This window comes from Columba livia, chromosome 16, assembly GCF_036013475.1.
Source record: "Columba livia isolate bColLiv1 breed racing homer chromosome 16, bColLiv1.pat.W.v2, whole genome shotgun sequence".
Taxonomy (NCBI): Eukaryota; Metazoa; Chordata; class Aves; order Columbiformes; family Columbidae; genus Columba; species Columba livia.
Genome location: NC_088617.1, coordinates 4276152 through 4303576, shown reverse-complemented (window position 1 = coordinate 4303576; position 27425 = coordinate 4276152). Strand labels below are relative to the sequence as shown.

Genomic DNA, 27425 nt, shown 5'->3' with positions numbered 1-27425 from the left:
AAGGATGCTCTATCTGAAATGTCTCATTTTCTCTCTCTCGTTTTCTCAGCTGTAATTAGCTCGTGACTGGGAATGTGCCACTAGTGAGCAGCAGAGCCGGCTGCAGGCAGAGCTTCGCTTGCCTGCTCCAGACCTGCAATGATGCAACTGAAGCGTAAAATAACAGGGAGCTGTGATTTTAGGGAAATCAAAAAACACAATAGGGACAGAGCCCAGGTTACGCAGCCCGTGTCTTGTTTGACGTAATACAACATTAATGGAAAACCGTGATCGTATTCAGATTAACGCCTACTAAGGAAGGGCTGACGGTGCGTTTCAGAAACAGAAGGCGCAGCAGCCAAGGATGGGTTTTAAGCTGGCTTGCAGGATTTTCTGCTGTTGAGGGTTATCATATGGTATGGTGTTCCAGGGAACGGACACGAGAGCCCCAATGGTTCTGCTGGGATTTCAGCAGTACAGTTTAAAACCGCCTCAAATCGCTTTTCTCAGAGTTGAAAGGAGTCTTTTCACAGATAATAGATCAAGCCTGCAGCAATAGGAATGAGATAAACAGCTGGACTCATCAATGGTTGATAAAAATATTAGAAAGTCAAACAATATTTGCAAACTGAGATGAGGAGCAGGCTTAACATGAACTTTCTATAGATGTGTGAGAATACTGCTAAATGAAATGCAAACATTTTTACTACAGGAAGGTAGTGTCACATTAGAAAGCTGATCAAGGTCAACTGTGAACTCAAATGGGGAATAAAAAGAAAACCACCCACACTAGGGAACAGGAGGTGCCAAAATATTGGTTTTTAAATGGCTTTTTTCCCCCTACATCTGATATCCCTTCTTCTTCCTGCCCCCACTGCACACAATTCTCAGCAGTTTGGGATCCCATAATAAAGCAGAGAAGTGCAGGAAGTCTGAACTGATATTTATCTTCATTCACGACTAGCTGCTAAATGTGTGGAATCTGTGTTTCTCCTAGCAAAACCATAAAACTTAGAAGATGCCAGTGAAGATCAGGTCTATAAATCCCTTCTGTGCTCCACACTTCTCTTCATCTCAAGCTGTGATCACAAGAGGTTTAGTAAACGGAGCCAATATGCAATCTGACACAAGATTTTTTCCTCCCGCAGCTCAGACGCTGTCACATTGAGAGCAGGATCAGCCTCTTTGTCCCTTCCCCGTCACAGCCGCCCCTGCACAAAGCCCAGGACACCGGGCAGAATGACACTTGTTACTGAAAATGCTTCTACCCCAACCTCTAACACATCTTCGCTTCAAAGGCCCCATTATTTCACTATTTTACATGGTCTACTTGTTTGAAATGCTCATCTCCCACAGTTCAGAAACCTCTTGCCACATCGGATTTGTTCCATTTTATTTTTTTAACCACTAACATTTATATTTAATGGGCATCTATTAGACTTTCTTTTGGGGATTGGGAAGTACAGGGCTGAGAAAATGAGCAAAAAAACCCGCTTTGCTTGATAGAAATTGCTTGATAGTGACATGGATTTATTCTTTGATACAGATTTTTCTTAAGTGGGCTTTGCATTTTCTGTCCTTGAGGGGTGATGGAGATGATGCATGCAAATGTTCTCTCCCCATTTACTACAGCTGTAAATGAGTGGTTAAGATACCAAAGTGTCATCTTGTGAGTGGGCGAGGAGGAAAGCAAGAAGCAAAATTAAGAAGTTTTACATACCACTCCACACACTTCTGCCACATGAAATCAAAATTATCTATTTTAGGTATTTCTGAGACTTCTCTTGGCAGTTTAGATCCTTCAGAGTCTGGATACAGGAAACATTTATTCTCCTGCATTGGTGTTCTTTTGCCTTCTTGATGCAGGTTTTATTTTAAAGGTCTTTTTAAAGTACAGGGCAGGAAATGAAGTTGTCAAACTATTACAGACAGACATGAAAATGATCTGCTTCAACACAACCAGCCAACGCTCTTAACAGTGCACAACGTCCCATGTCGCACTGCCCTTCTCAGAACGCAATCAGGGGACTTCATCACAGAGGTACAAACCAGGTTCCGCTGACAACAACGGCTTGGATTTCTGCTCAAGCACCATTCAGCCTCTTTTGAGAATTATCCAAGATACAGCACATCTTTTGCAACAACACAGCAGCTCTTCTGAAATACTGAATGGATTTTCTGAAGATTTACATGCGATTCTTTTTATCTAAGATAAACTTTTCTAGAGGATTCATTTTCAATTTCAGCAACAGGTGGCAGGCTTTTATCAAGTGCTTTAAAAACTCCCCATTGGAAAATCCCGAACTCTTATTACTTTGGAAATGTTTCAGTTTAATTTCTAACAGAGTGATGGTCATTTTTCATTGTCAAAGAAGAAACTGCAGTACAAACAGGTGGGTTTTCTTCAAGCCCCTATCGAACCAGCTGTCAGCAAACTCAGCAGGGCCAGGGTCAGGGCTCTGCTGCGGTCCCAGCAGTTGGGTTCAGCTCATCTTTTGGCTGCAGATGGGAGGTGCTGGATGGTCATAGTGCAGGGACAGCAACATGATGGCACTGCTGTGGAGCTGGGTTTTAGAAGGGGCATTTCATCACTTTTTGAATAAAACCAAGACATTTGACCCAGTAGGGTCTTTAAAGCAAATTATAATGAGACAGCGAGTGACTGTGAAAATCCATTGTACCACATAGAGGTTCAATGTCTATCTCGCTGCAAAGGGCTTAGCAGAGCTGTCAAACTTAATGAGGAGTTTGCTTTTACAAAAAGAAAAGCGTTGCAAACTTGCTGAAGACCAGTTGCTGTCAGTAATATGCCACCCAGCAGATATTAGCCAAAAAATAAACACACCTAAGGTGCCTCCCTTCAAGGTGAAGGTGTCATTTGAGCAACAGGTGAGAAACTACCTGCTTTTCAGAAGAAGCTCATGCTATGGAGAGAGAATGCGCGTTGTGAGCTGTTGAGCCAACTCCGTCACAAGACAATAGTTACCTGAGCCTAATCCTCACAGACACAACTTAGACTTACAGAATTACGTGAATGACAGCTGAATCAAAAGATTTAGGAAACAACTGTTTAAACTCCAATTATGAGGTCGGTTATTCCTAAAAAGTTTGTCTTACAAGTCAGCTGGTGTTACACAGCCAGCACCATGCACCCTGTGCACGACTGGATTTAGTGATCCCCAAGGAGCGATCCAACCAGAGCGCCGCACACGTCTCATCATCTTCCCCAAATCCCACCTTCAAAACCAATTTCACGATTCTGCACTCTAATACATTCCTTTTTAAGGTGGCAGTTTTGCACGGCAGAAAACACAGTACAGAAAGGTTGGGCAAGCTGTGCACTCAGCCTGGGGAAGTCAAGTCCCAATTTGTGCATGGGTCCGAGGGGCAAAGCAATTTTGTGTAATCTCCCCCCAAAACACGCCCTGAACAAACCCCCTGCACATGCACCCACTCATGCCATCCACGCAGGTGTAGATTATTATAGGACTCAAAGACGCTGTATATTGTACTCATAGGACAAATGAACACTTAATACATAAATGAAAGTGACTGGAAGCTTTAGGCACAGTCCCTAGAAAACACGATGCCTTTTTCACAGGGATTTCAAGGCAACACTGTAGGGAGGAAGGAATCACTTCAAGATGAAGCCTGATTACATATCATCTCATGAGCTGCACCTCACAAAACACATTAGCTCTTCTTATCGCCTTCCCGCTGTTTTGGTATTTATTGTTTATACAATCTGTAGCATGCGGCTTCAAGTTAGAAGCAATAATTAGTTCTTCCAATTAAAAATACACTGACCACTTCCAACACCTACACAAATTAGGTGAAATTATTAAGCAAATTCTGGAAATGTTAACATAGTGCTTACTTTACTCCTTACAAAAGGATGTACTTTGTTAAGGTTGCCCATGAATGGTTTTTCAATGGCAGCAATGAACATCTGGAAATGAGAAACAGCCAGTTTTGGGTGCACATTTGAAGATGAGAAAAATGAAAATCAGAAATCAAGGGAATATAGATATCTGAGCAGAATGCAAGCACAGGGTCCAAAGCATTTCATCTTTGCTGTGGAAGCCAGTACATGGTGCAAGGAAACAGATTATGGAACAGTAAGGTTGTGTAATTTCTCAAAAGGTCACAGAAAGCTCAAAGTGCGACCCCAATAAAACACACCCACTGCTCAGTACAGACTCTCTCCTCCTTTCTGTAGGTTGTTTTAATAGAAATCATTAACACAAGCTTTCTTATTCATTTTTAGACTGTGTTACGACAGTTACCCAGCGATTTGTTAATAACACTTGCTTGGCCACAGAATAAACACTATCTGCCATTCACCAAGTGTCACAACAGAAACTTACCCTCCAGCGACTGCTTTTTGCAAGTTCCATTGTCCATGTAGGCTCTGTGGCATTTGCAAGTTGGGAGTTACAACTAGGAAAGCTTTTCTGAGTAATATCCTGTGTGAGGTACTTGCCCTGTGCCCCTTCACACCAAATCACCGCACACAGACCTTCACAGCCTGGTTCCTGCACTTCGCAGCCTACGCGAGGGCACCAACTGGACTGTGGAATTCGTCACTACCTCAATAGCTACAGCTGGTCACTAAATAAGCGTTTATGTTCAGTGTGGATGATACGAGCAGGTGACTGGCACGAAACACCTTCCCCATATAATGGCAGAGTAGTGAATCAAACATATCAGATCAAACAACATGCAATCCTTTCAAATCCATCATCGAACCCAGCAGAAGTTCCTAACACTGCCTCAGAGTGTGGAGATATTCAGCCGTGTGGTAGCAGGTCGAGGACATCACCATCTTTCCAGACACTTTTAATTATTAGGAGGCTTAATAGTCACATCAGGTTCACCTACACTAAAGCAGTGGGATTTACACCAGCCCTCGAGAAAGCTCCACCTTTCTGACAAACAACTGGAACCACACACACAAAAAGATCATAAACAAAACTGATCAATCTTCATGAAGTTGAGGTTAAACTAGTTTTTCACGCCTTTAACAACACTAAGCCACGATAAATCTTTTTGTATATTAGTACTAGTGGCTCACATTTGCAAGATACACCACTTCAGCTTCCCCCACAGAAATGCATGCAATGACAGAAGCCAGGCTTAAAGCACCTGCGCTCATATAAACCATACTCAAAATGTAGCGATTTTGTCCTCATATACAGTCGGTGTAATTCCTGCAAGACTGCATGTACAACAGTGTTTTAGCCAATGAGGATTTCATTGACTTTTTCCTCACCTATTACTGTGCTTGGACTTTTCTCGGTCTTTTTCCTTGTCCTTCTTGTGCTCTTTGTGCCGGTGTTCTCGGTCTTTGTGTTTGTCTTTGTGTTTGTGAGAATCTGCAAGCAGAGAGGCAGAAAAATAAAATAAAATTAAGAAATGAAGTTGGGAGAAAAGTCCACGTCTCCCTCCTGAACCTCTGCATTTTCCCCACCCCATACCAGTATCTTCTGTGATTCAAAATTTCAACAAAAATCTTCAGTTTCAGAGGTCCTAAATAGATTCATTGTTCCTGCAGCGCAAGTTAATTCATCTTAGCAACAGCTGCGTTTATATGGTCTTTAGTTCAATGACCTTAAAATGTTTTACAGACCCTGAAGAAACGCAAGCCTTCTCATTAAATAGGTAAGTATGGCTATAGCAAGTTCAATCTTACTTGGCAGAGGAGAAACCCAGCTTCCTATGCCTCTGAGTGCTTCACGTCAAATAGATTATAAAGGACACAAGAACAGAGCATAAAGCTGAAATGTTAGGTCTGCTGATTCCTAGAATTTAGACTGCTACTTCCACAAGTATCCAGTCCAGACAAAGCAGCTGACCCCCCGCAAATTAAGATTATCTTATTGTTATCCCCAACAGGGCAAGACAGGCAAGCAGCAAAGGGAAGGGGGAGCGCTGGGAAAAGATGAAAAGAAAGGGTGAAAAAAGAGCACTAGGGATTCTCTCCTCACGCTTCCCTCCTGCAGGAGACACTTACCTCCCTGGGGCAACAGCCTCGCCAAGAAAATCCAGCGTGACAGCTCTAATGAGGATGTGCTGGTGGAAACCCACCCACACAGGTTAGGGCTGGTCCAAATTAAGTGACAGGGCAGAAATGGGAGATGGCACTCAAGTCTACATGAACACGGTAATTTTACTGGTATCAATTTCTACTCTGACATTTCCCATCCTCAGTGACAATTGTACTGTAAAATAAAGTCCTTTTAAGCACCAAGGAAATAGATCCAGCACAGCAAAAGAGCAACATTGTTGAATTGTAAATGAACTCATTTACAAGCACCTTTAGGTCCTTAAATGCTCTTTAAGTAGATCAAAAAGGAACTGAGGCTGAACTAGTACCTCAAACCCACCTCAAAAGGCACTGTCACCTACAGTCCAGGTCCCTGTCACGTTGGGAAGGATGTGTGTACGCCCAGAGACCTCCCCCTTCCCCCAGTTGTTTTTATTTTATTTAACACGCTTCTCGAAGCAACTAAAATTAAGTAAGCTCCTAAGGACACCTAAAAGGCTGCATTGACTTTGGCAACTGTTTTCAGATCATCGTGCCAGAATTTCCACCAGAGATCTCGCATGCAATGTATTAATGCTTAATTAGTTGTAAAGACTTTACTGTGCCTCTAAAAACGCTACTACCATCCCCACGCTAAGAATAGGAAACTGCAACACAAGGATTTTGTGGCTTTTACAGTCACATGAGAAACGCATTGCAGAGCCAGGAACAAGCCTCATCCTCTTGTCTCCAAGTCTTTCCACCACAATTTCATTCTTCCCCTTAACTGACACCAGCTCTTTCAACCTCTAAACATCCAACTGGTTTTAGTGGAGACATACCCACAGTCACACTCCCACAGAACATGATTTTAATCTATTGCTTTCCATAACTTCAGGTACTGTTTTCAAACACCTGCAGCAAGACAACATAAACCAACATACGAACACTGACAATTCAAGCCTCCGAACTTGCCTTCTGCATCTTTTCTCCATCCTCCTGAACCTGGCGACACCTCCTAGTGCTTTGGTGTATGCAGCATATACATTTAAAGCACAAGATTTCATTTTCTGCATTTTGATATACAGGCACATGGCAGGTTATGTGAACATTTGGTGTTACAGCATAAAAAAAACGTAAGTACATAAACAGCAAAATCTATTTCACAGCAGGCAGAGCTCTGCAGCATCTCTGGCAAACTGTGTGGGGACCGGACACCTACACTCTCTGAACTGCCAAGAAGCAATTTCTCGGTACCCTTCTTCCCACCAGGACAACACACATTTCACTGGCAAAAATGTTTTCACAGTGCGTTTCACACTTAGGATTCTTCAGTTCAGCCAGTAGCTGGAAGCTCAGGCTGTTTGCAAACTGCCTGGGTTTTATTCCACGGAGTTTACTCATCGATTCCTAAAGCACCGGCTGAAGCGAACAGCCATCTAGTTCCACTTGATGAATAGGTAAATTGCTAGAAAAACCATCATGATGCTATACATAGAACTATGAACACTCATTTTATAACATACTCACTTTTTAAGGAGACACACAGCCAATTTTTTTCTACCAACCAACCCGCGGAAAACATGTGGAACTAAGCCCAGTGTTATTCTCTTCAGAGCTTAGAACCACACACACACACAAAGCAGAAAACAGCACAGACTTTTTACCTTCATGACCAGATTCCCTTCCAGCTGACTCGTGCTTTCCAGCTGAAATTAATATTTGCTCTTGAAAATCAGTTCCAGGGCTATACCCTGGAGTCAGACATCTATTTCCTCAATCCCCTGCACCGCTTACAATGATCTGGTATTTTTAGAAAATTAAAGCCTGGTACAGTAGCAAAAAAAAAGCGCCTGACCAGTTAAACTAGCTCTGCTTGCTAGTTTTTGTGAGTGCTCAGCCTTCCTTTGCTGACTAGCACAGGATTTCCAGCAGGAAAGTCTTTCACAGAGGTTTTCTGGCTACAAGGCAGGACAAAGCGGCCGGGGAACAGCAGCTCGTGTGCACGGTCCTGAAAGCAGAAGGGAATAAAACTGGCAGGAGAGATTTCACCCAAGAACAGTCAAGCCTGGGCAGGTACCTGGCCTCTCACACCGTGCAACACTTTATATTCAGTACTGCCACAGGTGAGTGTGCCACCTCCCAGACATGTCTGCTCAGAATTAAGTTATTCCTGAATATTTGCCTGCTATTCAGACTCAGTGGTGTTGCTTTCTGACACAATGCCATGAGGTAGGTTAAGAATGAAAACTTCAAAAGAGTTTATTAAATAGTCTTGAGCTGACATATGTGCGTCTTCAGAAGGCATTAAAGCTTTTTGGTCTTTTTTCTCGTTTTGTTTTACTTTTGAGGGTGGAGCTGGATGAAGTTCAGGACACTGGGTCATTAAAAAGGACAGAATACTTTTTTTGGCATACCACACAAAAATGCTTTGTTCCAGACTGGCTTTATCTTGGAGTCCAAGTTGATGGTTATTTGGTGGCTGACATGAAACAAGTTGAGCCGTTTCACTCCTGTTTGTGTACCCACTTCACAGAAACCAACGCAGCATCACTGCCAACTGAATTACATAGGCAACAGATGACTGAGCTGAGAACAAAACTTGAAGATGTAGCGGAGCACCTTGCAGCAAACCTCATCAACACAGAAGCAATCAAGGAAGTGATCCTGTCTGTAGTATCACGTCTTTGCTATATTTAGCATATTGATTCCTGAAAGAATCTTCCAGCCTCCAGTGACTCTCCCAGCTTGCAGCTGATGAGCAGTTGACTATGTCCAGCCTCACACGAGCTACAGAATGAGGTCAGACACTATCACACATTTGTTTTCTGCCTTTTATGTCTTCCATTAAGTACGGCTGCTCCCTCTAACACTAAACAGGGTGATAAATATTATTCCCTCTTCAAGAGCATTAGCAAAATCCACTGTCTACTATGAGCAAAGTTCAAAGCCCCAGAAGCTCATGTGATATTTAAAGATTTCAGAAACTGAAGTCTCTCTCCAGCATGGAGGTTCCAGTGGGGACAGGGGTTGTGCTCACTGGGCAAGGATCCATTTCCCCTGAGGCTCTCCCTCCAGCATCCTCTAACCCAAACAGAGCTTTTGGCATCTCTTCTGTTCTAGAAAACTTGATGTCTCTGGCACTGGATCTCTGTCTGTTAACGCTGAGCCTGGTATGTCTCCAAAAGATTACTGCAGTCCCTGTACTATTCCTGCCATTCCCCCTGTACCTCCAACAATCACAAGCAGCTCTGCATTTTTGTACGTTGATTCATCTTTCAACTCTGTTTAATTACAAGGACGCCTGATTTAAGGATGGGAAATTCGAGGCACTTTTGGTCTGTGGTTCAGTTTTGTTCCACCCGCCCCTCGGCCTTCGCTTCACCGCTAAGTCGCTGGGGAAAGGCTGAGTCACAACCCTGTTTGCAATACTTGTATATATGTATGACTGGAACAGCGCAGTTTTCCTCTTTATCCAGGAACAGAGCTGTAAAAGGTCAGGCATCTCTAACCACAGCATGATGAGAACAGAGATGTGGAAAACCCTCCTCAAGCAGGCAGGTCCCACCTGGATGGATCTGTTTTCATAACGACAACGACCCCTGGATTAATAATTAGTCTCCTGACAAAACAATTATGTTGTACTCCGCTGTTTTACTGCATGAGACAAATTCATTTGCTTTAAAAACACTTCTGAATACCCTTCTCCACACCCCCCTCCCAAAAGATTCCTTACATACCACAATCACAGGAAGCAGCCCTACTTCCTATATTAATATTTCCGTTTTGACAGCAACTTTTCTAATAAAATACTGAAATCCCATAGAGGGGCATAAGTTCTTGTATGCCCAATCAGTACAGCTATCAATATGATTTGGGAAGCTATTGCTGGCACATGATACAGGATGCTATAGATGCCGTTTTATCCCCACCACCCGCTTTTATCCCATTTCCATTTTGTCCCATTTTGATCAACTGGCATTAGAATCTATTAGAACTGAGAAAAAGACGTGAGCAACTGTCTGTCCCTTCTCATCTCTCCTAAATTAAGTGAGAAAGCTGGCAAATTAACACCTGGTAACCCCAATTTCTGGTCAACAGTAGCTTTTCCAGATAAATCTATTAGCCTTCCATATTTGCTGTCTTTCAGTTCACCTTCTTGGAAGTTTTTGTGGGCACAATTTGAACAGCTCATTAACCCGCTTACAGAAAGGTTTCTGCCAGCAGTCTTTGTTCTTTTGAAATGTTTTACTAGATTCTGGGGATAAGGACTTTTTGTATTTTCCTTCTGGTCCCAGCAACACCCCAATTGCTTTTCCCCTCCTCAGCCTATAAATACCTCCACTGGTATGTGTGCTGGTATTTTATCCATTCGAAGCCTCATCTCAATGCTTCTCTACACTGATCTCCAGAAAGGCAGTTTAAGTTTACTTGATTCCTGGGGCTGCAATCTGTGCCCAAGTCTGAACACACAGCATAAAAAATTCATCACGTTACTAAAAAAACCTTTTTAACTTCTTGCTACTCCCATAACACTTTTGCTTCAGATGAGTGGCTGAAACTTCTGCCCCAGCTTAAGTCAAATGCCCCAATATTAGTTATTTGTTACAAGAGACACATTCTAGGCTCTCAAGATTTTTCCAGGACCATTGGTCTGTATGAGTTCAGGGCTCTATTACTCGTCCATTCAGAAGCTCTTTACTACCAGCACAGAGGACACGTATGGCAGAACTCACTCTTTTCAAACTGTAAAGGAGAAGGAAGTCTTAACAAGACTTCTCCAGTTCCACAGGTAATTTCTGCATCTGACAGGGAGGTCATTCAGTGACACTGGATTAAGTTCAAGAACGGGTCAAGCTCAAAAACTTCTCATGAGCGTTCCCGTCACTTGAGGAATGGTTAGTCCCTTCTCAGCTGAAACACCTCTGTGTTAGACCATTTAATCCACAACTGCAGCCTTCTTACTATTTAGGCTCATTTCCTTCTCAGCAGTCATGATGCAGAAATAAGCACAGCAAAGAAAACTACTCCGTATGACCTGAAGGAAACAATTTTACTGATTTTCCTCCTCCCTCACATGTTCTTCTCAAAATCTGCCATCTCAAAATTACAGATTATCAGAAAAAGGCCCATTACTTTCAAGTTACTCAAATTTGCCATTTATTTTGTCAAATATTACTTCTACAGTTTAAATTTCTTATATGTTGGGTATTAAAAGTCTACCACTAAAATTATCAAGGTTCAGTTGCTGAAATGACACCAAGGACTATGAATGTCCAAACATGTTAATGTAGGTAGTTCAAGGTGTCTAAAATACTCTTCATAATCCTGGCAAAGAACACGCACTTTTGCCTCAGGTATTTGACCAAAAATGGTTTAGTGTTGCACTAACTTTTACAATATATAGATTACACCAGCAAGTAGAAAGAGTGTAACATTCAGGCATTATCCAAGATCTTTAAGGTGAATAGTGACAATGTTAGTAGATTACATAAACAGGCAACAGTAACCCCACATGTAAAGGTTGCTCTCTGAGGTTCTGCTCAATTTATAAACTGTTCACCTAAGAAAACAACTACTGTGTGAATTTACCCATTTGCAGACCCCATATGGCTTAGAAGAACAACCGTATGGAGACCGCAGCATGGTCTGAGGCATTGGGGATCAGGATCCTCACTGGTAGACATAGGTATGACTTTAGAGTGCCCATTCGACTCTACATGTTTTGATTTAACAATTTTAGAAACATGTACAATAATCCCACCTAACCAGTCAGGAAGAAGATTAAGTTTTCCTAAATTATTTGTATTCCTGTTGGAGGAAGTCACAGTCTGATCATGGTGTTCATAATTGATTACACAGTGTTTCTACAGTTTGTTTAAATAGATTGCCATTGCTGTAGCCCAAAAAAAGGAGGAGGAAAATCTACTAGGCAGAAAACAGAAATGCATCCAGGTATCGGAGACAATACCTTTCCCAATAAAGCTGGCCAGACTGAGACAGAACTGTAGGTATGAAAGGCACAGAAACTGAAAAACATCTATATGCAGCTAGAAGTGTTAAAAGCAGAAAAACGTCCCCAGAAAGCACTGTTCAGAGAGAGATGATGGTATTGTGGATGCCACACTGAAGCAGAAAATCATAATCTAAAATAAACTTCCCATGTGAAACTAGATATGTCACTTACTGGCCTAATGGCCCTATTTACACAACTTCCGAATACACATAAAACATTTACCCTGGAAAGGTATTGCAGCTCTGTTTGCTGCACTGTTTTATTTCTCCAATAGCTGACTTCAGAACATTTGGAATCCTGAAATGAGAGTGACTGAAACACCCAGACTACAATTTGAGTCCCCAGGACCATTACCGGGATCAGAGTAACTCACCAGACTGGAAGTGAGAATCAGCGTCACCATCTGCTCTAACAGAAACACAGTTTGGGGAAGCGATGTTTCCTAAGTATGAAATTCAATAAAAGAATCGGGTTTTCAGTAGGTGTCAAGAAAGGAAAGAAGCTACCAATGATACTGAAACAAGATTGCTGGGCTTCTGCTTCCCCATTCAGAGCGTCCCACTAAATGGCACAGATACACCTTTCAAACGCAACTCGACACGCAAACCTTTACCGCTGTAGAAAGACATTTCCATCATCAATATCACTACAGAAAGCTATTTCTAAATTCTTAAAATCCCTCTTGAATTCAAATTCAAATGAAGTACAATTCCTGTGCTCTCACAAAACTCTTTTGCTCCAGGGACACCACTGGGTCGGGTGCAGCAGTTCAGGGAGGCTGACACCTCAACTCCATAAACCAGAGTAAAATCTGAGTTTTAAAGTTTAGTGCAAAACTACTAAATTAATTTGGCTAAGTACAAGGAAAACACACAAAGCAGCTCTTGGTTGTGAAGCTTAGATCCTCAGTCATTCATTTCCTAATCATATAGGGAAGAAATAGTAAAACAAAAAGTAAGAAAGCGTCATTAAAAGGGAGCCTGGAAAGTGCAGCAGAATAACCAAACAGTTCATCCTTTCTAAGGCAGAACTTTATTACTAAGGCTCCAACAGAGTGCATTCTACCTTTTCTAAGGGTTCAAACGAAGAAATAGACCAGCACTGAATAGTTTTGAGTCAACCTGTTTTCCAGGCTGTAATTACCCTGAGACAAAACTCCTGGACTGAGCCAGAACTGAATACTCCACCAAAGCTCGAAAACCCAGTTCTTTTGATAGAAACAGAGTAAACCCCATGACGTTACAACCCCTCTCCACGCTTCAGCAGTTACTTGAGGCAAAAGATACTGCGGGGACAGACGGACATTATGTCTTTTTCCTTAAAAGGACTGCACTGGGAAACGTGGCTTCAGAACAAGACAGACCCCTTAGGTACTGCATCCTTCATTGATCTTGTTATTTGAAGGCCCCAATTCCTTGCTGTTAAATAGAGGGAAAGGAAGAAACCTGTGGAATAACTTGATGATGAATCTTGACACAGGAATGGCAATAGATAGATAGATAGACAGACAGAATTGTCTCCAGCCATTCTCTGTCCCTTAGAATAACTCCCACCAACTTCTGGAGAAGTGCCTCTTACTCTCCCTCAAAGTTTTGTTATACAAGCAAGGATCTTGCACAGCTTTTTAAAAACAAAATTTGCAAAACAAGATCAACACACCTTCTGCTCCATCGATACCCCAGGGCAACTCTGATCCAAGAGAGAGGTAAACAACGTGACACAACTAACAGCGAGAGAGCACGGCGGGCACAGGATCAAGTGTGCGAGCTAAGCTGTCCTCTCATTTATCCGTCCCAAACTTTAAAAGCTTATCATGCATAGGTTAAGGAGGCCAGAAAAAAAAGACAGACTGATCAGTCCTATCTTGTGTGACTGAAGCCTCTGGGACATGAAGTTAAGCTGAAGCAAATGTCACCGCTGGCATTTCATCGATCTAAACCAGCCTGCAGAGGTGAGCAAGACGTGCTGCAAAAGCTTATTCGGGAGAAGGACAGATACTCTTAGTGCATGTGTTTTGAGCCCTTCTTCAATTTTTTTTCAGCCACACTGGATTAATTGCTTATATTCCTGGCACCTCATTTTTTCACCTGCTGGGTAAGTACCTAATACTCTGTGGGTAATTAATGCATAAGTAATTGAGATAGCTATGCGGTATAAAGGGATACTTACCTTAGGAAATTGCTACAGTGAAAGCATTTTGCACCAAAACAACTAACAGTGTAGACAGCAGCAGCAAGTTTAATGACCTGCTGGCATCTTTTACACAGTCTCTGTGGTAAGAGGTGGCACATTGACATGTGTCTGTTCTGCAGCAGTTCTTATTTGCTGTGTAACAAATGGGAAAATTCACGGCAAGCAGAATTGCAGTAGACAATATTACAGAAAGGACAAGACTGAGGAAGCCTTAAAAAGCATGAAAATACACATTCGATCAGTACAAAAAGGCTAAATTAATAGCTGCTTCTTAGACATGCCAAAAGAGCTCCCAACTGAGAGGCAACAATTAAGTTTCAATCCATTATTTGCATTCAAAAACAACAACAAAGTTATATGTGAACAGAAACATGTGTTTCCAAGGATTCCCAAGATGTAAAACATTCTCCTGTAATTGTATAAATAAGAGTCAGAGACTGAAATTCATTAGTATGTTTCCACTAACAAAGCACAATGAAACAAAACAGCAAGTTAAAACTTGGGGGAAATGACCAGCATCAGGGTACAGCTTAAAATGCTGCTGTGCTGGCATGGGAGAGGAGAGTCCAGAGCAGACCCTTAGGGACGAGATAACAACAACCTCCTTCTTGTCCCTAGTGGTGTTTATTCTCACAAGGCTCCGCTCTTCCATGAGTACAAGCACTTACTTTCCACAGCCTCCTGCCTTCTGAATTTGAGAACCTTGCAAACTAACACTCTTCTCTTACTGCGCTGGAAATAGTTTCAGCAATTTTTTCCTGTTGCTTTATGAGTCTGCACCCAAATGAATAAACAGTTATGAACTGCACATACGTCTTTAAAGAAGCAGCAAAACTCAAGATACACTTTTGCCTCAAGTTTCAAAAGCCACTGCCTGTCACATCGCTGCACATCGGGGGCCAGGATGAGGCCAAGAGCAGGATCTGGGGAAAAACGCAGGCAGGGAGCACTGTGGGACTCAGGAAAGCTCCAGGGCTCTCTAGAAATAAAGCTGAGTTGGAAGCACGTGCAAGTTTATATGGCGTATGCCCACTCCTAGACGCTGTCATGTGCAACAACTGCCTTGCTTTCAAGAAGCATTTATTCCTCCTCCACCCACCTCAAACGAGCCCAGAATGACTTTCCACAGGCAGTGAAAGGGACTGAACAGAGAGAAAAGTGGAAAGTTCGGTAACTGTAGCAGGCAATGACCCTTTCCAGAGCCGGCTCTGCCTGTATCTGAATATCACAACCAGATGCAAAATACAGAGGTAAGAGCCAACAAAGGACAGCCACAACGAGCTTGAGCTTCCTTGCCTCTCAGGTTTCAAAAGCCTTACAGCTCATTGCAGCTAAGCCTGTATTCCAATTTGCTAATACATATATATAGAGAGAGAGGACTGAGACTCTGGAGAACTTCTGGGTATATAAAGCGAATGTTGCTAAGAGGAAACAGCTATTACCAGTCGGCTCGGGGAAATTATTTTGCATAAAGAAGCAGTTACAGGTAGGTTCCCTGTGGATTTCTTTTAGGTCCACTAATACAAAACAATTTTTACTAGAGCATGTAATCTCAGGCTTTTCCAAATTCGCACCCGTTTCCCCCCCATTGTGTGAAACGCAGTTAACACAACTGGCACAGCAGGCAGGACAGACCTGCTGAAAAAGCCTGGACAATTGCTCACAAAGCAGTCCCGGAGTGTAAAACTAGTTTAAAACTACAAAAGAAGGTAAATTTTAAGGGCATTCAAATAATGCAAGGGGGACTAATCCCATTTTCAGACTTAGAAAGCAACCAACCTTTAGCACAGATCCAGGGCTCAGCACAGATCCCGTCATGCAGTGCTGCCACAGACAATCTCCTCTCGGGAAGGGACAAGGGGGGGGACGTACACACCGCACCGGGGACACGGACAAAAAGAACTGCCCAGGGTCACTCCTGAATCGGTGGGAAACCAGAACGAGAGGCCTCTGCTCGCCTTCTGCCCTGCTTCTCTAAAGTGTTTGCTCCAGCGGGGTAGTTGCAACATTTACAGTCATGTTTAGACTTCAGAGCTATCAGGGACTGCAGAAGATAACCTATCCCTTACTTCAACACAATCTAAAGCAAATGCTTCACTTAACCCTCATTTTCCTGGCATGCAGGAATCCTTTTCGTTCAGGAGTTCTTGGCTAGAAATTTCAGCTGCAGAATTTTTGGGAGAACACATTGCTCTTCAGCAATCCCGTCTCCTGAAGGATGGGCACACCACGGTGGACTGAAACACTTCTGCTCAGCCACTGATTGCAGTTACGCCAGAGATACTTTAGCTCTTCAGTTCTTTCATAGCCTGGAGAGCCCCAGCTTATGCTCAACTGTAGCACTAGAACCAAGCCTAGACCTTAAGAAGCAATGCAGTGACTCTGCTCCCTCCTGCATCACCATCACAGGCAGGTGGTCTGAACCACCTTCTGGAAATTTTTAACAAATTGGGAAACAGCTTAGAGAGTTACTTCAGCAGACTGGGTCAAGAGCAAAGAAAATCTTTTGGTACAATCGGTGACAAATTCACACTGCAGACTGAGAACTTCACGTACTGTACTCCATCCATACACTGAGTCAGTGCCCCAGCAGAAGGTTCTTCTGCCTCCAGCTGCTCTTTATACCATCATTAGAAAGGTGCAAACTAAACAGTTTGTGATGCAAAGTCAACAGCTGCTTACTGCATGCAAACTTTCAAGACAGGTGAATCAGGAGAAAACAGGGGCAAACAATTATAACTCCTAGTCCTTAAAGAGGATAATAGAAACTTCAGCTATGTTAAAAAAAAATAGATTGATATTTTGGGGCATAAGAAAAATTTCAGCTCTAAAAACTGTACTAGCCAACAGGAAAACTGCTGTGCTGTCAGGAATAATTACACTGCAATGATGTCAACTAGAACAATATTTGCCCTTACTGACTGTGTAAATCACTAGCATTTTTGGATTCGCTAAAAAGAAGTAGTTTGTAAGGACTCCCTGAAATCCTCACACTTTCTTAGCACAAAAGTGATGTCTCAACACTCGCTTGCACAGAGCCCGTATTCGCACCAACAACACACAAGGCGTGTTCGACTGTCCTGGGTTTGACCCAGAACAAGGAGCTCCCCCCAAGCAAAAAATTTACAGAAGATCAAAAAAACCCAAGAAAAAAGGCAGTTGCATTGCAATGCTTCTGTCTCGGCAGTCGGTGCCCAGGCTCCCGTCCGCAGGCAGGATCACACACAGTTTGTACGCAGGGACAGGCTGTGCTCAGCGTCCTCCAGAGAGCCTCTCGTGGCATTTGTTCAAAGCCTTTTATTAGCCAGCCCTGGACAAGATGATGTGGCTCTGGCCAGTGCTGGTCTCCTGCTTGCTGCAGGGAGGAAAGACTGGAAGAGGCAGCACCCTTGGGAACAACCTCAGGATTAGACTATAAATTGAGTCTGCATGACAGACGACTGGTTGGTACAAGCTTTAAATCAGCTCTGCCAAGCAGCACCACTGTTTTACATGCTGGAGTCAGATGATTCTCCTACTACTTAATATCCTGCCTACTAAGCTGAACTGATGGGGAAAGCATGGCCAAAGACTTATAAAATGTTTGTTTTAGAAGACCAGGCTCTTGTGTTATTTTTATCACACTGAAATTGGCTCCTCACAGCAGGAGTAACTCCCACATTGATTCCAGCTGGAGTTGCTTTATCTTTTTTTCCCCTATTTACAACAATTTCTTCCAAGTGTAGGGCTGCACTGGGTAGATAGAGCCCAATTTCACCTCTGCTCCCATTGTGGGTGAGTTATGTGACCACTCACCCAGGCCAAGCTAATTCCCAGGGTTGTCCACAAGCATCTCATCAGTCTGCTTTGTCACAAGTCCCACTCCCGGACAAGGGAGGGAATGCAATTCTCCTGCCTTAAGGGACATCGATGCAATTAGCACAGGAGAAGAAACCTGATTCCAGCTAAAACACACAAGAAAGTAAACAAAAGGTAAATGTTTAATGACAGTTGAGATTTCTGCACGTCCAACTGTACTCCTTAGTCTTCTGAAAGGGATAGAGGCCGTAGAAAAGCATCACCAGAGCAGCTAGACCACAGTACCTTTAAAAGTGAGTTTTAAAATGAGGCTATGATTGCAATACTGAAGTGACTAGTAAGTACAGCTCCCAGACATGATGCACCAAATTCCACTGGAAGTCTTAAATTTACATCAGAAGACAGGAAACGTTACCTTAAGTCACTGATTCGAATCTCGTTATGCACCTGTAACCTGTTTATTTTGTTAAATCCAGGTCAAGTCTCACTAGTTGGCAACTGTTAAATCACACTGATACAGATACCTGAATACAAAATGTAACCTCTTAATGCACGATAACACGCTGTGGTTACTTTATTATGCATAATAAAGTCCTAACTTCTGCAATTAAAAAAGCTCTGTGGAATATATTATCAGTTTGGCGAGGTGGTTTTCCTTTCTCTTTTTAACTCAAGGCTTGCATCTTTGGACAGAAACCAGAACTTTATTAAATGCACAGCCAACATTTTCAGATTCCACCTTACGCAAAACTCATATCTGCTTGAATGAGACTTACGAGGGGAGAAAAACATTTACTTAATGTTTCGCATATAAAGAAAGCAACCATAATCCTTGAAAATTCAACAGAACCAACTGCTTCTGGTTACTTTATTCCCCAATTTTAAGAGTAGTCCTTTACCTACGCCAAAATAACCACATGTGACAAGTTACTTTTCTTCTCTTCAGTTTTCAAATGGCTTCCACTATCCCAGTCACTAAATGAGCTGTTCAAACTGAGGGAAATCAGCTGCAGGTGCAGAGTCATCAATAGTTCGTTTATCGCTGCACTTCAAACTCCAAGTGCTCAACTAATGACTTCCATCGTATCAGAGGTTCTGCTTTACAACTACTGCAAGATGATCACACTCTACTTTTCACGTTTTCTGAACGTGAAACCTAACAGCATTTAAATATTTTAAGAGGTTGGTTGGTGGGAGGGTTAGAAATGTGCTCGAAAAACTGTAAGTGCTAAAAAAGCAACCAGAGGGGTTCAAGACTTTGTTATTTAATTTAACTCAAAAATGAGAAAAACAAGTTATATAGCTTTTTTTTTTTTCCAGGAGTATTCTAAAGGAAAAAATAAAAAATATTTCTTTCCACTTGATTATTTAACAGAAATAGGCAAAGGAAACATGAGGAACAGCTAAGACTATTTAAAATTGAATAATGTATTCCTGAATGATTCAACTGTAATGCTAAAAAAACCCCTATTTTTAAAAGTTTCTCAGCTGCCAGTCTCATATATATGTTGAGACACATTCTTAAAAAGTTACTATGGTTCTTACTAGAGTCAAAATTAAATCAATACATCTGTTAAAATTTATTATGAGTTTTACATGAAGGACAAATACGCCGCACTGAAAGCTGTGCCCGCTCCAGCTGATTCAGTGGTTTGCTCCTACGCAAACAGCGCAGAGCAGCAGCTGTGCTGTTCCCTCCTCTTCCACGTATTTCAAGCCTGTTCGAGACAAAACCACTTTGGGAGTGGAAGCTCCATCCAGGTGCCCGGCAGCACAAAGCGCCACTCACACTCTTCAGAGATTTCATAGGTTCTGCTGTACCCAAAGGGCAGAGCGGCCCCAGCCGGTTGTGAAACTGCAGCCTCTGAACACAATTAACCTGTTTGAGTTCACACGCACTTCAGCGACATCATTTTGCAAGTTTTAAAGTGTACCAATTTCTTCTTGAACTTGGATCTGTTTTACTTAGCCATTACTCCCTCTTTTTCCTGGGATCATGACTGCCACCTGTGATCACCTTTTACTTGATACTATCTGGAGTAAAAAGGAACCAATACTGAAACACCAGAGCCTTAAGCTTTCATTAATAATCATGGTACTACTAAATAAAGCCTGTTAGCAGGAAAACTGCATGATGGGTTGTGCTAATACCATAAGAAAGAATAAATATGACCTATTCTGAAAATCAGCAAATGACACGAGATACTTAACTTCACATGCCATTCCAAAACGTAAGAAGCTGTATAGACAGATCAAGATATTTCACCCAAAAGAGGCATAGTAAAATTGAAAGTTAAATAACAGTTTGTACCATTTATCTTCTACTGATGGTGTCCTAAACACCTCAAATTTCTTGGAGACAGTGTAACCTGATTTCCTAAGGACATTTGCTCGCATCTCTTAAGAGGTGAAATGGTTCAGTAGACTCTACTCAAGAAAGGATCTACAACCAGAAAAACAGTTCAACACAGGTTTACACAACAAGAGACTAAAGTACCAGTTACCTTGAGATTAAAATACAAAACAAGACACTTTCTGCCACTACAATCTCAGTGGCAAGTACTAGAATCTTGTCTGCTAGTGCTTTACACTAACACAGCTACCCTGATATAGAAACTGCATTTTTAAGTGAAAGCAATAACCACAGACAAGTAAAACAAGGAACAATTTCCTAATGCCAAGCATCACGTTTTCAGAAAAATCGACTTTGCTACAGTGTAAGGTGTGCAGTGAAGGCCAAGTCCAGCATTTGTTCCATCAGGGAGCGCACGAGAAGTTACTTTATGAACTACACGCATGTGTGACAAACAAGAGTAATTCTGGTTTGATGAAGTGCAAGGCAAAACTGTAGTGATGACAGGGAGGAAACATCGTCTGACTCTTGGTATACAAAGACACTTGACAACCTATTTCTGTACTGGTGTCTTTTAGGAGTTACCCATCTCCTCAAGTCATTTGATCCAAATTTAGTTCTGTATGTAAATAAACCCATTCAAAATCTCAGGATTTGGGAAATCATGTACCAGTAATTAGCAAAGCGCTAACCACACCGCCTAATAACATACTATGGGGATACCTGGCAGTGAGGGGGAAGAGACAGTTAAGATTTATGAAACAGCTTATGAGAAGAACTGAGGAAGTGTCAATGACACCAACTTTAGAATATGGGAATAAGAGACCTATGAGAAACCTAAAAATCACACAAATTCACATTTTAAAGCCTCCTAACACTTCAATAATACTTAGAAGAAAGCCCTTCTGAATACCAGGTCCTGTCTAAACTGAAAACTAGTGGAAAACTTACCTTTCCAGTCTCTGAAGCAACTATGATCAAAATCACCATTATACTTGTTTGTAGTCCACGTGCTACAATTTTTTTAAATACTTGTTTTTCAGTATTGAGAGAAAAAAACTGAATTGAGTTTCTTTGACTCTGTTCTCCTTATAGAGCTAACTGGCAAAGACTAATTCCAGAGCTCCGCTGAGATTAAACTGTTAATACACACAAAAAGACACTATAAAAACTCAGCTTAGAAAAAAATATCAGCTAGGATATTTATTTCAGTTCCATTTAAAAAGTAAATATTTGCCTTGTGCAAGTCAGTAGATTTCTTCCCTAGGACTTCTCTATGAAAATGAAACCGAGAAGTGTTCCTTTCGCCAGCTCAATGGCCCTCCCGAAACACAAACACCCCAATGTTATGCAAAGGGGACTCCTTGGACTACACACTAAGGAGCTCCCTTTGGGACTGAAGGTTTCTCAGTGTGGATTAGAGGCTGAGCACGAGGCTCCCGTGCCTGGCTGGCTGGGTGGGTGGGGTATTTACAAAAAGGGAGAAAAAACAAAACTAGTTAACTTCAGAATTAGTTTGGTTTTAATTTAATAAACCAGGCTCACATCTTGTTTTGTTTGAACACTGCTTCATGTTCTTGTGAAATACAGCTACGGGGGGCTCATTTCACAAAACACTCCGCAGCTTCATTCTCTATAAAGGAATCCATTTAAAAATACACACTTTAGCTTCCTTAGGTACACCAACACCTTGTAAATGTCCCAGTTCTTTGAAAGGTGGCCAGGGCATTAGTATTGTTTCTTATTCTAATCAAGCACACCAATGAGCAGCAAAGCCCAAGCACAGATCAGAGATCCAACCCATCCTCCGAACTACCTGTCCCTGCTGCCAACACCAAGTGTAAGCTGTCTGCTGAACCACACACAGAACACACTCACTCGGCATGCACAGAGAACACCAGCAGCTGTCAAGAAAAATACATCGGATTCCTGAAAACTGGATGAGTGGTGTAAAAGAGGCTTCCTCGTGAACACAGAGAAAGACAAGACTATTTTAACTCAGGCTGTGGTTCCAACACAAGTTCACTTTTTCCTCTACACAGCCAAGCTCACACTTTACTAGTGATAGATTGCAAAACCATAAAGATTAAGCAACACTGGACAAGAGTCTCAACAACAGGGCTGGGCAGGAGGGAAGGGGCAAACATGTTACACGTGGAAGGCAACACTTCAAGAACGACAGATTTACACCTTCATTCATGAAACAAGAAACTGACGGACTCATCAATCCTACTAAAGGAGTCAAGCATAGAATATCAGGTGCCAAGCTGTTCTTTCCTCTTTATATCTAGACTATTAGAACAGCCTAAAACCTGGAGATGCCTTCCTTAAGATACAAGTGATGCTGAATAAGCCTGCTTGATGATAACAGCAAAACATTGTTTACGACAGCTAGCAAACTCCAGAGAGAAGCATGTTTTAAATTAGTATCTAGTCATAAAAACAGGTATTTCAAGGACAGCTCACTTATGCTTCCCTAATGAAGTGCAGGTGACATATACAGCAATGATATTAGAACTCAGACAAGATGCCAGCTCCTCTGAGAGGCTTCCTACTTTTGGAATAGGAAGAACACAGGAGGATATAAGAATTGAAAAAGGCTCTGGAAAAATGCACGTTATCCACATTCACATCTAAAGGTATCCCGGACAGCTGGAGAGATGTTCCAACTTGCTGGAGCAAGACAAAGTAACCCAAATAACCACACACCTCCAGTGTGACAACTTGCAAATATCAGAGTTAACAGCACTGATATCCTGACTCTGATTTGTGCCAGTGTTTGTTGGCTAAAAAACATGGATAAAGATGGCACCTACAACAGGATCACAAGTCAATCAAGGTCACTGTTGTTAAGAGTTCATCTCTTGCACTGGGTTTGTAGTCACACGAACTTACTGCCTCTGGATCTGGCAATTCACACTTGTGTACTGGAACACAACTTGCATCTTATTTTTTCTACTCCCAGAAAGCTCTCAAGACTTTTTGCACTTAATCCCTGAGATGCACTGTTACCAAACCAAAGGAACCTAATTTTCAGCCAAAGCCAGTGCTGAAAACTAAGTGTCGAGGAGAAACCCCAGCAAGAAAAGCCTACTCTGATCCAAATGTAAAGGGGTTTCCTGTGCACAAGAAGCATTACAACAGATACTGCACATTTTAACAGCCTCAATGACATTCTCAGTGCTCAAAAGAAGAGCAGGCAGCTTTTTATTCCCCATCTGGTGGTCATTAACTCTAGAATACAAACCTCAGAGCACACGTCACTAGTACTACGCCATCCCTCCATTTTGTACACGCTGCTTGTGTTGCAATGAATCATTCCCTCACATGGATCTCCAAAGAGCTCCTGCTCTCAGTTTCCCAAAAGGCTGGATTAAAATGGGGAGTGCTGGTCTAACTTGTAAGTGTACCTTCTTAGGCAAGTTCAAACTGGTACCTGCCCATCCCAGCTGTTTTATCTCTCCAGTAATTGAACTTACTCACACACTTGCATTCGCAAACTGGCAGAAGACATAGTATGCTCTTCCTATTGCTCAAGGCACAGTTTGGAGACATTCACACCAAGGTGGCATGGATGGTGCAAGAGCCTTACCTGAAAAGTACTTGATACCCAAACCCCATCCACAGACCAGGAAACCACATCTCCCTACCGTAAATCCAGTGATTTCACTAATTGCAATACTCATCATGCAACATTTTAGTATTTGTGAAATAATTTAGCCCTACAGAAAAAAACTACAGGGTGTATCTCCTGAGATGAGCTCTCTATTTAAGAAAAAATTACAACATATGCTAAAACTGCAGAAGTGGGGTTTTTTTTTTATCCTATTCTTTGCTAACCACCTCAGTCCTCAGCTGGAGAGAGAATTAAAAATTGAAAATGCAAGTCCAAGTAGGAATTGAATCTTAGTCCTAGTCTGACAGCTTTACATCTATTTCTGTGCTGGAAGAAATCACTCCCACTCTGTTCTTGTTTCTCCACCTCCAAAAAGAGTACAGTACTCCCCCTTGTCCTGCTGAGTTGCGCATTTAAACTGTATGGCCTTAGGACAGGATAACAATGTATAGCACAAGGGACCTTAAATCCCAGGCATAACAACCAAATGTAACAGAATGTCCTGCCTTCAGCTTCAAAAGTATCTCTCTTCATATTCAAACCTTCATCTTCACATCGCCTGACCAGAGTATCAAGCAACAGAGACTATGCAGAGAGCTGGCAAGACAGCATCGCACCAAACCAGATGCTGGAATAAGAACTGTCAGCTTAGCTCCTGATCTCCCCAAGGACGGAAAGAACTCACCTCTGACTTGCATCCACTGCAGAGCAGACCAGGAAGACAGTCCTCCTGCCTGGTTACCAGGTGTCCAAGCCATCTCATGTCACATGCCACGGAACAGGGTGTCCCCTCCCACCACCCGTACTTTTCTCCTCCTAAAACTCCGCTTGCAGACCACAAGAACAGAAGCCTCTTTGTTGTGCTACCCTCACTCCACAAGTCTCTGCATTTCAGTTTGAACACCACTACATGTTTCTCAACTCTTTCTCCAGATACTTAAAAATCTGCAACAGATATTTACCATATTTCAAAGGGAAAAAACCCACAGATGGTGAGAGCCCACTCCTCTAAAAGGTCTTTTTAGGCCATCTCTCCAAAACAAGAAACTGCAGCCTCAGAGGAAGATGAGCAGCTGCTATGACAAGTCTGGCCCTTGTTCAAATACTGGAATATAAGCCTTGAGCAGTAACACATTGCCATCAATTAAAAGTTCAACTAAAGTACATTGCCCTGGTCCTAAAACGCAGGTCATCTATTCCAACAACAACATGATGATTTTCCCTTTGTTCAAATTGAAAAGGTATACAGAAGAAAAATGGCAAATAAAGGATGAAAAAAGGTCCTGGATAACACGCTATAAGTTCATATTCTCATGTGTCAGAAGAAGTGCCAGGCAATAGATCAGAGTGACAAATGTCAGGAAAAATTTAAAACGTCTCTGTATTGGGGTATTGCTCCATTTCTATTAACTGATTTCTTGGCGTTTTACCTTGAAGCCACATCTCTGGTCAATGTCTAAAGAAATACTTTTAAAAATTCTTAAAATTACCCCATTTAGACACTGCCCCATATCTTCTAGATGCACCAAACTGACAGACATTTGGATGGAAACAAGACAATTTCCAACCCCATGCAGTATACGCTGACTAGCACAATGAGCCCAACACTTCAGAAATTACAAGCATTTGGCAAAACTCATTCCAGAGCAGCCAAGCAGTGCTCATACATTAGCCAAGTGGGTTTCAGGTAGGACAAGCTGTATGGAGTCTCATCCACAATGAATATGAGACCTAATATTTCATTTGTTCCTATAGTTTATGCCCTAACACAGCAAAATGCTCTAGTACTGAGGTCCCAGATGTTACTGCAAAAATTAGTAGGACTGTGCAAATCAGTGATTGGGATTCAAAAGGAGCAATAAGTAGTAAAAGTCACCAGGGTGTTATTTCCAGAAAATAATTGAAAAAATAGCATTATGGGATAAAAGGGGATATGGTGAAGAAACAGAACTATGCCTTCACTGCGAATGTGGGAGTCTTGCTCCCCCAAATAAAGTTGTACTATCTGCTAAATACTGTGTGTCTGTAAGACTATGTCAGCTGTGTACTCCAGCTGATGAGACATAAGAGGCACTTAGCTAGTATATCCCCACCACGGAGCACACCTTTAATGGACACAGATATGACCTAGTCAAAGATGAGTTACACAGACTGATAAAAATATTTTAGTGAAGCTACAAGTATGCTCCAAGCTTTCCTGAGGCAGAAATCAATCTCTCCCCAGTCATGGAAAGATCCAGCCAACTGCAGAATCACTCTGCTGCTGCACTGAATTCCGTGAATGTCCATCTGTCTTTAACAGGCAATCGTCTATACTGGGCAGAATTATCAAGGGGCAAATCTTCCTCTTTAGGTGGGCACCACGAAGCTCAGCACTCTGCAATACGGCCAGTGAAGGAAGCCATTGTCTTTATACCACTTCCTATAAAAACCCTTCTCTGACGAAGGTATAAGATAAAAATACATCCAGGCACACCCACACAGCTCACAACTGCACAAAGCATATGGTGAGATTGTAAGCACGACCAAATACATTCATGTCAAAAATATTGATAAGGAATCCACAAAGAACTACTGACCAGAAGCTTTGTGAGTAGAGAGTTTTGGCTTTAAGACTGACAGAAGCCTTCTAATAAAACAATTTCCCAATGGCCTGATGCTGTGGCTCTCTACCCTGCAATCATCCCAATTTCGTAAGTTACACTCTTCATACTTAAAAAGGGATTTAAGTACTTTAGGTGGAGACACGGGTTGTTTTTCTTGATGAGGTACTGTCTGCTGTGGCTAAATGACAAGCACCTACGCTGACTTTCCTGCTGTGCGGCCCATACTTGAGCCTGCGCTGCCCCCATCCCATCAAGATCTGCATTTCAGACATTTTCCAGCCCCCACCTCCAAAGTTTCCCAAGTCAGGAGTAAAGCACGATCCGTGCCGTTCCTCCTCGCTGGGAACGGGCGGTTTGGAAACACACAGCAGCTGTCGGTGCACGTTAGTTGTCTGAGCTGACTGCTACTGCCATCATCTTCAAGTGAAGCCACTGAGATTTAACAGCTACGAACAAACGCAACTTCTCCAGAGTGAAGCAACAGTATCAAACGTAGTATTCACTATCACCGGCTGCTCATTTCTTCTTTTTGTGCACGGTATGTTATTCTAGCAGACCAACAGGCTTTGAGATGATGGAAAACATCACTAGAACTTTGTGATAATAGCCTAGTAACTCTTACTCGAACCGCTGTCCCTCTTCTGCTCATCTTTCCTCATTACATAACTCCATCTCTATCATTAGCTATTAATAGGGAACTAATTGCCAAGATCTACCATTTCTCCAAAAGCAGCATGTCTGATCACCACCAGTTGGGCTGGAGGATCTCCCAGAATATAGTTTATTGCAAGGACTGGCACAAAACTCTATTTCATATCACCACTCCTGCTGACACCACA

At 42.2% G+C, this 27425-nt stretch overlaps 1 protein-coding gene across 2 annotated transcripts in view; it reads right to left on the bottom strand.

Annotated features, from left to right (window-relative positions):
- TOP1 (DNA topoisomerase I) overlaps positions 1-27425 on the bottom strand; it is a 64348-nt gene that overhangs the window by 29136 nt on the left and 7787 nt on the right. The window contains exons 3-4 of one of the 2 annotated variants that reach the window (XM_005502700.3): positions 12394-12462; positions 5252-5354 (exon numbers count right to left, since the gene is read on the bottom strand). In XM_005502700.3, coding sequence (XP_005502757.1) covers positions 5252-5354; positions 12394-12462 — 172 coding nt within the window. The remainder of the gene's footprint in view (positions 1-5251; positions 5355-12393; positions 12463-27425) is intronic. The other variant, XM_021287895.2, reaches the window with a different exon arrangement.